The sequence below is a fragment of the Manis javanica genome, chromosome 12 (assembly GCF_040802235.1).
Source record: "Manis javanica isolate MJ-LG chromosome 12, MJ_LKY, whole genome shotgun sequence".
NCBI classification, from domain to species: domain Eukaryota; kingdom Metazoa; phylum Chordata; class Mammalia; order Pholidota; family Manidae; genus Manis; species Manis javanica.
Window position 1 is genome coordinate 64,585,507 of NC_133167.1, and position 12,929 is coordinate 64,598,435.

The 12,929-nt window shown below is 35.0% G+C and overlaps 1 protein-coding gene across 1 annotated transcript in view; it reads right to left on the reverse strand.

Annotated features, from left to right (window-relative positions):
* The window catches only part of UBR3 (ubiquitin protein ligase E3 component n-recognin 3), a 336,759-nt gene that overhangs the window by 255,277 nt on the left and 68,553 nt on the right, over positions 1 to 12,929 (reverse strand). Inside the window, exons 4-5 of the mRNA XM_073218714.1 lie at positions 8,134 to 8,277; positions 7,530 to 7,579 (exon numbers count right to left, since the gene is read on the reverse strand). Of these exons, the coding sequence (XP_073074815.1) occupies positions 7,530 to 7,579; positions 8,134 to 8,277 (194 nt within the window). The remainder of the gene's footprint in view (positions 1 to 7,529; positions 7,580 to 8,133; positions 8,278 to 12,929) is intronic.

The following is a 12,929-nucleotide window of genomic DNA, read 5'->3' on the forward strand; positions in this document are numbered from 1 at the left end:
TTCCATTGTGTATATGTACCACGTCTTCTTTTCCATTCATCTACTAATGGACACTTAGGTTGCTTCCATTTCTTGGCTATTGTGAATAGTGCTGTGATAAACATAGGGGTGCATTTGTCTTTTTCAAACTGGGCTGCTGGGCTCTTAGGGTAAATTCCTAGGAGTGGAATTCCTGGGTTAAATGGTATTTCAATTTTGAGTTTTTTCAGGAACCTCAATACTGCTTTCCACAATGGTTGAACTAATTTACATTCCCACCAGAAGTGTAGGAGGGTACACCTTTCTCCACATCCTCGCCAATATTTGTTGTTGTTTGTCTTTTGGAAGTTGGCCATCCTAACTGGTGTGAGGTGATATCTCATTGTGATTTTAATTTGTATGCTTAGTGATGTGGAGCATCTTTTCATGTGCCTGCTGACAATCTGAATTTCTTCTTTGGACAATTGTCTGTTCACATCCTCTGCCCATTTTTTAATTGGACTATTTGCTTTTTGTTTCTGTAGGTGCATGAGTTCTTTATATATTTTGGATTCAACCCTTTATCAGTATGTCATTTATGAATATATTCTCCCATACTGTAGGATGCCTTTTTGTTCTATTGATGGTGTCCTTTGCTGTACAGAAACTTTTCAGCTTGATATAGTCCCACTTGTTCATTTTCACTTTTGTTACCCTTACCTGGGGAGATATGTTCATGAAGAAGTTGCTCATGTTTATGTGCAAGAGATTGTGGCCTGTGTTTTTTTCTAAGAGTTTTATGGTTTCATGACTTACATTCAGGTCTTTGATCCATTTCAAGTTTACTTTTGTGTATGGGGTTAGACAATGATCCAGTTTCATTCTCTTACATGTAGCTGTCCAGTTTTACAAACAACAGCTGTTGAACAGGCTGTCATGTCCCCATTGTATATCCATGGCTCCTTTATCATATATTAATTGACCATATGTTTGGGTTAATATCTGGACTCTCTCTTCTGTTCCACTGGTCTGTGGGTCTGTTCTTGTGCCAGTACCAAATTCTCTTTATTACTGTGACTTTGTAGTAGAGCTTGAAGTTGGGGAGCGAGATACCCCCTGCTTTATTCTTCCTTCTCAGAATTGCTTTGGCTATTCAGGGTCTTTTGAAGTTCCATGTGAATTTTAGAACTATCTGTTCCAGTTCGTTAAAGAATGCTGTTGGTATTTTGACAGCGATTGCATTGAATCTGTAGGATTGCCATTTTGACAATATTAATTCTTCCTACCAAGAACATGGATGAATTTCCATTTGTTAGTGCTCTCTTTAATTTCTCTTAAGAGTGTCTTATAGTTTTCAGGTTATAGTTGTTTCACTTCCTTAGGTTTATTCCTAGGTATTTTATTCTTTTTCATGCAATTGTGAATGGAATTATTTTCCTGATTTCTTTCTGCTAGTTCATTGTTAACGTATAGGAATGCCACAGAATTCTGTGTATTAATTTTGTATACTGCAACTTTGTTGAATTCAGATATTAGTTCTAGTAGTTTTGGAGCAGATTCTTCAGGGTTTTTTATGTACAATATCATGTCATCTGCAAATAGTGACAGTTTGAATTCTTCCATACAAATCTGGATGCCTTTTACTTCTTTGTGTTGTCTGATTGCCATGGCTAGGGTCCCCAGAACTATGCTGAATAAAAGTGGGGAAAGTGGGCATCCTGCCTTGTTCCCAATCTTAGGTGAAAAGCTTTCAGCTTCCCACTGTTAAGTATAATGTTGGCTGTGGGTTGTCATATATGGCCCTTATTATGTTGAGGTACTTGCCCTCTATACCCATTTTGTTGAGAGCTTTTATCATAAAAGGACATTGAATTTTGTCGAATGCCTTTTCAGCATGATTGGAGATGATCATGTAGTTTTTTTCCTTCTTTTTGTTGATGTGGTGGATGATGTTGATGGATTTTCAAATATTGTACCATCTTTGCATCCCTGCGATGAATCCCACTTGATCATGATGTATGATCCTCTTGATGTATTTTTGGATTCGGTTTGCTAATAATTTGTTGAGTATTTTTACATCTATATTCATCAGGGATATTGGTCTATAATTTTCTTTTTTTGTGGTGTCTTTGCCTGATTCTGGTATTAGAGTGATGCTGGCTTCATAGATTGAGTTTGGAAGTATTCCCTTCTCTTCTATTTTTTGGAAAACTTTAAGGAGAATGGGTGTTATGTCTTCTCTAAATGTCTGATAAAATTCAGCAGTGAATCCATCTTGTCTGGGGTTTTGTTCTTAGGTAATTTTTTGATTACCAATTCAATTTTGTTGCTGGTAATTGGTCTATTTAGATTTTCTGTTTCTTCCTTGGTCAGTCTTGGAAGGTTGTATTTTTCTAGAAAGTTGTCCATTTCTTCTAGGTTATCCAGTTTGTTAGTATGCAATATAGCTTTAAAAGCCTTAATGAAATTTTTAAATGGCATAAAACAAGTATGTGTTTAAGAATATTTGTATCTGGTTACTCTCCTTCTATCACACCCTTTCCATCTAACCTACCCCTTCATCAGCTTTCTCCTTTATTATATATTCTACCCTTTATTAAATTACTGCTTATTTTTAATCATTTTAATATATATATAAAAAATACTTTGAAAAGAATAGAAGTACAATACAAATTTAAAGTATTAATGTTACTAGTTTTTATGTGAGTAGATGGAAATTCTTCTATTTTCCCTGTAAATAAATTACACTAAAACTCAAGTAACTTGCTTCTTCTTTATGATGCTTAGCCCCAAATGGCATTTTCTTTCCATATATGTCACTGATCCTAGTAAAATAATGTTTCCCATTAAGTAAAAGTAGAATAAAGTAGAACAGAAGACCCCAAGAAGAGACTAGCAGAAGAGTTATAATAATTTTACAATTTCATGTTTTAATTCATAATTATATTTCTTTCCCTCAGCGGCAATGAATGCTACTAAAATTTTAGTATACTCCCTTTGGCTTTACAAAGGTAAAGATCAAATTCTTTGAGAACCCTCCTATCAAGAAGTGGGATCTGCATCCCCTCCTATTGAATTTGGGCCACCTTAGCAATTCACAACTGATAGTATGCAGTGGAAACGCCACTGTAACTCCCAAAGCTATTTCAGAAAAGGCTCTCACAGCTTGCTCTCCAGCTGCTCATCCTGAGAAAAGCCAGTAAGTATAAAAGAAGTTAAAAATATATAAGAATTTTGAAAATATGTTCAGAACCAAAAAGTAAAGACTGCCATATATACATAAAACATAAGTAAATATGTTTTTGTGTAAAAAAAATTATGATCACAATCTTAAAATAGAAAATTACCTGACTGTATACACTAAAACTATGATTGACTTTCAGTAATGGTCTTTTCTTTATATTTTCCTATCCTGAGGCCACGGGGTTGGAGAAACCACATGCAGGCAGTTTGGCCAACAGCCAGCTGAGTTCCTTGTGGACAATCAGCATGAACTGCCAGCCCTGTCAGTGAACCACCTTAAATCCTCATCCCAGTTGAGCCTTCAGATGACTGCAGCTGCAGCCAACAACTAACTGGAATCACATACGGTAACCCAAGTACAATTGCCCAGCTGCTCTCCCTGAATTCCTAAATCATAAAATTGTGAGGAAAAAAAAAGGTAACTTTAAGCCACAAACTTTAGGACAAATTGGCTGCATAGCAGTAGTAGTAAGAATAGTGATCTATCCACACTGCAGAGAGAATCTAATCTAGACCAACAGATACAGATAGCAGATCTAGTGTTCATTTCACACTCTAACACTAACTAGTAGAAAAAATTCACTTGCCTGAGTGAATTAGTTAATTCTGTAGAATTCAGCTTCCTCACCTATAAGAAAGTTAGGCAAGATAAATTTTAACTTCTCTTTTGGCTCTGCTAGCATTTGCTATTTTTATCACCTTCAAACTGCCTCCTCCTAATTCTCATTTTGTTTTGGGTTTATTATATGACTTTTCTATTTCCAATTCAAGATTTGAAAATATGTTCGTAACCAAAAAGCAAAGGCTTTGCTATGCATATATAAAACATAAATGAATATGTTTTGTGTAAAAAAATTATGATCACAATCTTAAAATAGAAAATTTCCTGACTTCATCACTAAAACTATGACTGACCCTCAGTAATGGTCTTATCTTTATACTTCCCCATACTTTCCACTTTAAATATGTGTATGATTTTGTAGTCAGAAAGAAATCTATTAAAATTTAAGATATGCATACCGTGACCTAGCAATTCTACAACTTAGAATACTATTTGCACATCTGCATAAAAAGAAATGTAAGCATTGTATCTTGTATCTTCTAATAAAAAACTAGAAATTAAGGAAATGATTGGGTAAACTGTAGTATTCATATTTCAGAATACTACAGAACAGATGGGAAGAAGTGAGTATGACAAAGATGGATTTGTATATTATGGAGTAAATAAAAAGCCACAAGGTAACATAACATTTTTTATTTACACACACACACACACACTATACATTCTATAAATACAGTTATTTAACTACACAGAAAAGGTTTTATTAAGGACATCCAAGCTATTAACTGTAGTTATCCATAGGATGCGCTGGTATTAGGGAAGGTAGAGAGGGGACTCTTACCCGAACTGTCTGGCAAAACAACTACATGTCGTTTTGTACTCATGCTTTGTACTTGTGATCATATAATACTTAGGTAATCTTTATTTTTAAAAATAAACCATTGCTTTTAAAACATGTGTTAGTAAACTATTTCCTCTAAAAAGATGAGCAGAAATGTCTATAATATGACCCACAACAGCTCTAAACTTCAAATATTTGAATCCCTTCTGCACTTAAGTACTAGGATAGAAAACATTTAATATGAGCATAATCCTGCCTGGTCTGATTGGTACTTTATAGATGTTATCCCAGTTAATCCTAAAAGTTACCACCATTTTCTCATTAGGAAATTGATGTTCAGAAATTAAATAAGCTGGCAAAAAGCATAGTGATATTATGAGACAAGATTCAAATTCAAGTTTGCTTAACTCTAAAAGCTCAAGTTTCTCTTAAAGAAAAAGTCAGGTAGATAACCCTTCAATCCACTTCTAGCTAAACAGCTCTACTTCAAATTCTTAAGCTTCCAAATGCCTAAATGATCTCATTTTATCTGAACTAGAAAACATGATAAATACATAAACTAGAAAAAATACTTTTAAATAGACTAAAAGTTTAATTATAAAATATTACTTAAAGATCAGAGTCTAAACTACTTTTAAATGCAGGAGTTAAGTATACATCAATGCTATAAAAGTCTCAGCTACTATCATAAAAGTAGTATAAGGATAGGTGCTGAAATCAAGTATCTTGATGTCACCATCAAGAGTATTTACTATGATATTCACACTAAGATATAATCATAATTAAGGAACAAATTACTATATAAAACATACTACATACACAATTTCTGAAACAAAAAACCCAAAATGAATGAACAGAAAGAACAGAAGGGAGGACCTAGGAAGGACATACTAGAAGCAATAGTAACAAAGAACGAACAAATTTCAAATCCTCTGATATACCTCTAGAAATTACTTCTAGAAGGAACTCAAAGCATCCTCTCCCTGCCACACACAAAAGGTTCTCTTTCTAGCACGCTACCATAAAATACAGTGTGTTGCAATGCCATTATTAACAATTAAGTCTCCACCGGCAATTTAAAAGCTAAGCTGGAGAGTTTAGCCTAAAATAAAAATGAGTGTTACTTCTTTCCCAGATAGAGGAGAAAGCATCTATATTGAAGATCAGCTTTCCACATGCCCAGAAATCAAATTCAATTCATGAAAACAAAGTAGAATTGTTAGCAAGACTGTTGGATGCATAATGCTAGGTATGCTAAAATAGTATGAAGGCTTTAACCTACCACGTAAACAAACATAACTACAGATATTTATTTTTCTAGATCACATCAAGATGTTTAGGTTATTTTAATAAAGTGTTCTGCAATATCACTAAGCCATTTCATTATGTAATCATTTTCTAAAGTTTCTACTGACAATAGATACAAGGCTCCTCTCCTGTCTGGCTAGCTTTAGCCAAGGAAGTACCCATACAACCACTCGTATTCAACTCCTAGTACTCCCTGATGTCGCCTTTTGCGAGGTCCTTCTGCCTCCCTACTAAATGCCTTAAAGAAAGCAAAATGAACAGTTTAAAACCACATCTATTACCTAATCTTCCCTCCTTGACATACAAAAAAATTAGCATTATTGCCTCCATCACTCCCCTCTCCTAGCCTCAGAATGGAATTATTACTGTTTTAGTTGAAATTATAAACAATGTTTATATGTTTTTGAAATTCTGTTTTAAGTATCAGCAAGTTTTCCCAATTTATCATTATGGTAACCTTGTTCTTAGAAGTAACTCTTTAAAGTTTAAAAAAAAAAAGCAAAAATTTCAGCTAATGATTTACATTAATTTTGTTAATGATTTCATTTTAACTTCTTTATTTAAGAAACATACATACAGTGTTTACAATATACAGATAAAGAAATTTAGGCATGGAGAAGTTAAGACACTTGCCCAAAGTCACACTACTAATTGGTACAGGACCTAGTCCAAATCCAGGGCACTCTAATCGTACAGTCAAACTCATAAGCAGTATACTCAACTGCCTCTCCAATTTGTTGAAAACTCTTTAAAATTGTCCAAAATGAAGCTCAACAAAATGCTGTATTTTGTGGGAGCCTTTTTAGAGGGAAAAAATACTACTACAAAGTTCTGATTATAAGGCATTAAACCAATTACAAGCCTTCCATAACAGAAATCATCCCTTCAAAGAGAGGGTATTTGGCTTAGTTCATGTATTATCAAATAAGGATGGAATCTTAAAGTAAAAAAATGTATGTTTAAATGTGACACAATTTAGTTTAAAAATTGCAATCACTAAATGTATAATTCAATAAGAACATGAAATTTAACTTTTTAAAGCAAGGTATGAACAGTATTTGTAAAAGAAGCAGTTTTCCATTAAAAATTGCATACTAATAAAATATACAGGCTTATTAGAAATACATATGATTGCTAACCTCTATAAAAACTGAAATACTTCAAACCGATAGTCTATTTTCCAGTACTCTGCTCTTTTAAATAATCTTTGACACACCACGTATAACTTGATTATGAGTTTAGAAAAGCAGTTACATTTCATATTCTCCTAATAAATTATTCTAGACTTAGTTAAAGGTCTTAAAACTATTTCATTATATGTAATAACATTCAGATAAATTTAGAGATATCTTGCTAGAAGAAATCTCTTATCACTTTCTATCTTCCATATCTAAACTGTGACAAGAGAAATGAATTATAAACAGGAAGTAAAAATCTAGTTGTAGTCCTTGTTCTGTCACTAAGTAACTGTGTGATCTTGGCTGAGTTATTCCACTCTGGGCATTAGTGTCCTTGTCTACAAAAAGATGAATTTAAACTAGATAAAATCCAAAAATCTGTATAGTTCTAAAGCTTTTAAAATTCTATTTTTAAAAAGTTTTCAATTTTATATCTCACCTCATCTGAAGAATCTAGTTGTCCCAATGTTCCTGGTGCACCTGCAAAACCTTTGGAATGGAAAAAAAAGAAAAGGTTGCCCTTTGTGTTGTTATATATTACTTTACTTTAAAATTATTTTGAGACATAACAATATCAAAAAATAAAATTTTGTTATGTTAAGACATCTCATTCTAACAGTTATGTTGGCATAGTTTAATATTTATCTTAAAAAATTTGGGCCTAATAGGTTTATACTTCTAAAGAAAATCTCCAGTGAAAGCCCATATTTGATAACCACAAATGATGCTTCAGAAGGATCTCTTTCTTTATAGTTTTGAACCATGGTTTATAAAATATTCACATACTGAAGTTTGAGGCTACTCTTAAATAGTAACTACTACATTTTTCATGAGTTAGAACCACAATCTTAATAAACTAACAAAATTTAAGTTACATCTCATTTGGTCAATCTATTCTTGCTTGCTTCTAAATTTTTATTACTTTCACTACTTTTCTTACAATGATACATTATTTAAATTTCTTCAGTAATGAGTAAAGTTTGAGGGATTTTTGTTTTAATACAGAAAAGTTACCATTGTTCAAATTAAGTGTTTAGACAAACCTTGAACTGCCAGAGTGCTAGTGCCAGCAGATGGCTCCTGTATACCATATACAAGTTTATCCTCAGGATATGTAAGTCCAGAGCTCTTCAAAGCTACAAGGTACTTTTCGTGGCTTTTCTTTGCACAGGCATTTTCTCCAAGACCTTATTTTTAAAACAAATTTAAAATCAGAAAAAACATTCTATTCAAAATATAAGTACAGACATCTCAGTAACTAACAGTAACTAATATATATATATTATATATTGCATATATATGATATGTATATCAGACAAATATTCTAGTAGGAGGAAACCTGGTATGAATAATACAAATAGATCAGTGGAATAGATTAGAGAGCCCAGATATAAATCCAAGCATATATGGGTCAATAAACATATAATAAGGGAGCCATGAATATACAATAGGGAAAAGACAATAACTAGTGTTCTTAAAACAGGACAGCTATATACAAGTGATGAAACTGTATTACTATCTAACTCCATACACAAAAGTAAACTTGAAATGGATTAAAGACCTAAATGTAAGACATGAAACCATAAAACTCATGAAGAAAACATAGGCAAAAAATCTCAACATAAGCATGAGCAATTTTTTCCTGAATGCCATGTCCACAGGCAAGAAAAATAGAAGCAGAAATGAATAACTGGAACTATGTCCAACCAAAAAGCTTCTGTACAGCAAAGGACACCATCAGCCGAACAAAAAGTCATCTTACAGTATGTGAGAATATATTCATAAACAATTCAGCCAATAAGGTGTCAACATCCAAAATATATAAAGAACTCATACACCTGAACACAAAAAACACAAGTAACCCAATTAAAAAATGGGTGAAGGACCTGAACAGACATTTCCCCAAAGAAGAAATGGCCAACAGGAACATGAAAGATGCCCCAGGTTAATCATCAGGGAAATGTCAATCAAAACAACAAAGAGATATCACATCACACCAGTTAGAATGGCCACTATCCAAAAGACAGAAATAACAAGTGTTGGTGAGGATATGGAGAAATGGGAATGTACACTCCTAGTGGGAATGTAAATTGGGAAGCCACTATCGAAAACAGTATGGATGTTCCCCAAGAAACTAAAATATCAGACAACCCAGTAATTCCACTTGTAGAAATTTCCCCAAAGAAAACAAAATTCCTGATTTGAAAAGATATACGCACCCCTATGTTTATTACCACATTACTTACAATAGCCAAAATATGGAAGAAACCGAACTGTCCATCAACAGGTGAATGGATAAAGATGTGAAACATATATACAATGGAATATTATTCAGCCATAAAAAAGGAAAGAAATCTCGCCATTTGCAACAACATGGATGGACCTTGGGGTATTATGCTCAGTGAAATAAGCCAGGTGGAGAAAGACAAATGCCATATGATTTCACTTATTTATGGAATCTAAAAACAAAACAAAATGAACAAAATAGCAGCAGACTCATAAACACTGAGAAATTACTAGTGCTTACCATGGGGGAGGGGCTGGAAGAAGTAAGTGGGGAGGGTGAAGAGGATAAAAGGGCACAAAAATTCTCAATTATAAGACGGTCACAAGGATGGTAGTAGTACAGCATGAAAATATAACCAATGATTCTATAACATCTTCCTACTGACAGATAGTAACAGCACTAGTGGGGGTGAGGATTTAATAATATGGGTAACTGTTGAGAGGATTATAGATGGCTACATAAGAGGTGGGACAGAGACTTCCTTCCTAAAACCACAAAATAAGAAAATATAATACAACTAATCCTGAAAGAGCTACAGGAAAGAAGGCTCTGCCAGATTACATACACATGGAGAAAAGAACAGACCTCATGGAACAGGGTAATGAACCAAAGCTGTGACCCGGCAGGGCCCAAGTCCTTCCCCAACCCCAGCTCGCCAGCAGAAGAAAGAGAAACAGAGCGGGGAGGGAGTGGTGGCCTGCAATTGCTGAACACCCAGCCCTGGAGATCTACTGTGGGAGCACAAACCTACACTGCATGGTGCTCTGGTGATTAGTGGGGCTGGAAAGCTAATACAGGTGGAATACCTACAGAGACTGAGATTCCAGCTGCTTGTGGAAAACAGGGATCCATATCCAGCTGCTCTGGGCAGGTGGTCTGAGAGACTTCCTAGCAGCGAGAGGGCTGCTAAGGGGCAAGGATTGCACAGAGCTTACTGATCAGGAGAAAGGACAAGTAGACAAAATTGTCTGGGCACACTCTGCCCAGCAGATTGGAAACTTTCAGGATCTTCAGGCACTCCATCCCCCTGCCTGGCTACTCAGCTCCAAGGCCCCCAACCATGATATGCAGCCTGCCGTGCCTTCCTCCCCGCCAACCCACACCTGGCTCACAAACTGGCAACACCTGCCCTGGTGTCAGGCCAGCCAGAGGGAAGCCCCACATACAGCAGCTACAAAGGCAAAGCAGAGAGGCTTACACCTGTGTGTTAGGCCCACTGGTTCTGGCAGTGGAGACAGGCATAGCAGCCAGGAAGCAGGGAACAGCTCTTTCTTCCTCCCAGCACCAGCACTACTCCCCTACGACCCCCACCATCAATCCAAGGGCTGAGCAGCTCTAGAAACTAGAGCTTCTGGGCACTAGAGGGCAACACATACAAACAGGAAACATCAAAGGACCCTGGTACAAACCAAAATCCCACAAACACCAGAAAAAGGGTCAAGTGAGACTGAACTAATCAATCTTCCTGAAAGAGATTTCAAAATAAAAATCATAAACATGCTCACAGAGGTACAGAAAAATATTCAAATACTCAGGAACAAATTTAGGATGGAAATCCAATTGTTAAGGAATACAATGGAGGATTTAACAAGCAGATTAGATACAATGGAGGAGACAATAAATGAAATCAAATTAAAGAAGAGGAATACAAAGAAGCTGAGGAACAGAGAGGAAAAAGAATCTCTAGGACTAAAAGAATATTGAGAGAACTGTGTGACCAATCCAAACAGAACAATATTCACATTATAGGGGTACCAGAAGAAGAGAGAGAAAATAGAAAGTGTCTTTAAGGAGGTAATTGATGAAAATTTCCCCAATATGGGGAAGGAGATAGTCTCTCAGGCCATGGAGGTGGCACAGATCTCCCAACACAAGGGACCCAAGGAAGACACTACCAAGACATATAATCATTAAAATGGCAAAGATCAAGAATAAAAACAGACTATTAAAAGCAGGCAGAGAGAGAAAAACAATCACATACAAAGGAAAACCCATCAGGCTATCATCAGACTTCTCAGCAGAACCCTCATAGGCCAGAAGGGGAGTGGCATAATATATTTACTGCAGTGAAGCAGAAGGGCCTCAAATGAAGAAGAGTCTACCTGGCAAGATTATCATTTAAATCTGCAGGAGGGATTAAACAATTTCCAGATAAGCAAAATCTGAAAGAATTCACCTCCCACAAATCATCTCTACAGTGTATTTTGGAGGGACTGCTATAGATGGAAGTGTTCCTAAGGCTAAATAGTTGTCACCAGAGAGTGTATATCAATAATACGTTAATAAAAAAATTTAAAAAATAATGTGGGTAACTGTTGAACCACTGTGTAGTATATTTGAAACCAATATAAGATTGTATATCAACAGTACTTCAATAAAAAATTATAAAATTGTTTTTGTAAAAAAATAATAATAACCACAAGTAGTTCACAAAAAAATAAAGAATCGCTAGGGTCCTATATAAGAAGTGACTAAAAATCTGAATAATAAAAGCTATGTATTTATCTCAGTAACAATAAATGAAATTTCTGTAATACTTTTTAGCAAAATATATTTCATCAACCTCTCAGAACAAACCTGGCAAAATGAGCGTATAATCATTTTTATAAATGAAGAAACTGAGGCATATAGAAATAACTAGTGAGTAAAGAAGCAGTGATAAGAAGTGAAGCTAGACTGTGAATTTTAAACTTTCGAAAAAAGATACAATGTGATTTCTATCACTAAATGTTAGTTAAAAGATTTGTTTTCTTCTTTAAATTTAAGAGTTAAGAGTTTTAAATTGTAGATATAAATGACAAGCATGAAAATCATTTGTAAGGTATATATTCTTACAATGATTAAGTACAAGCTGTTGTTCTCTTTCTCAAAGGTTAAGTTTCCGAATAAAGACCCATTTCCTAGGGTGAAGATTAACAGACCCTCTAGATTTAATTTTCCTCTCCCACTTCTTCACCAAAACACAAAATGCACTCAAAAGCAAGCTACCATCATCTTTATCTAAGGCCACAGTATCTGAGATTCTGTTCTCACCCCTTCCAATCTCTTCTTGGCAAATTAGCAAGTTATCTTTTTAACTGGCATATCTGATCATGTCTCAAACTAGAATGTCTCCATGATTTCCCACTATATTAAGGAAAAGATGTAGAATCTTTAGTGGTCCATCAGGTGCTACCTCATCTGGAGTAAAGGTAGTAAAGTGGCCACTTCACTTGTGCCACTATCCCCTACACTAATTTAATTCCAACCACACTAGCCTTTCTTAGTTCCTTTTAAAAAAGTAAGCTCATTCTCACTCATGCGTATCTATCATACTGGTCCCTCTACGTGGAATCAAGGTGTCCAGGTATGATACTCTTTACAAATTTATTCCGTATGGGGTTCTTTAAGCATATCGGATAGTACAGATCCAAGTCAATGTTTCTCATCAAATCTGGGGATTTCTAGTCAAGACTGTTCATAGATTTTTTCTGCCCTATTCCCAACTCTCTCGTCTCTTGGTTTCAATTATGCACAGTAGATGATCTGATTCTAATAGGTCCCAGAGACTCC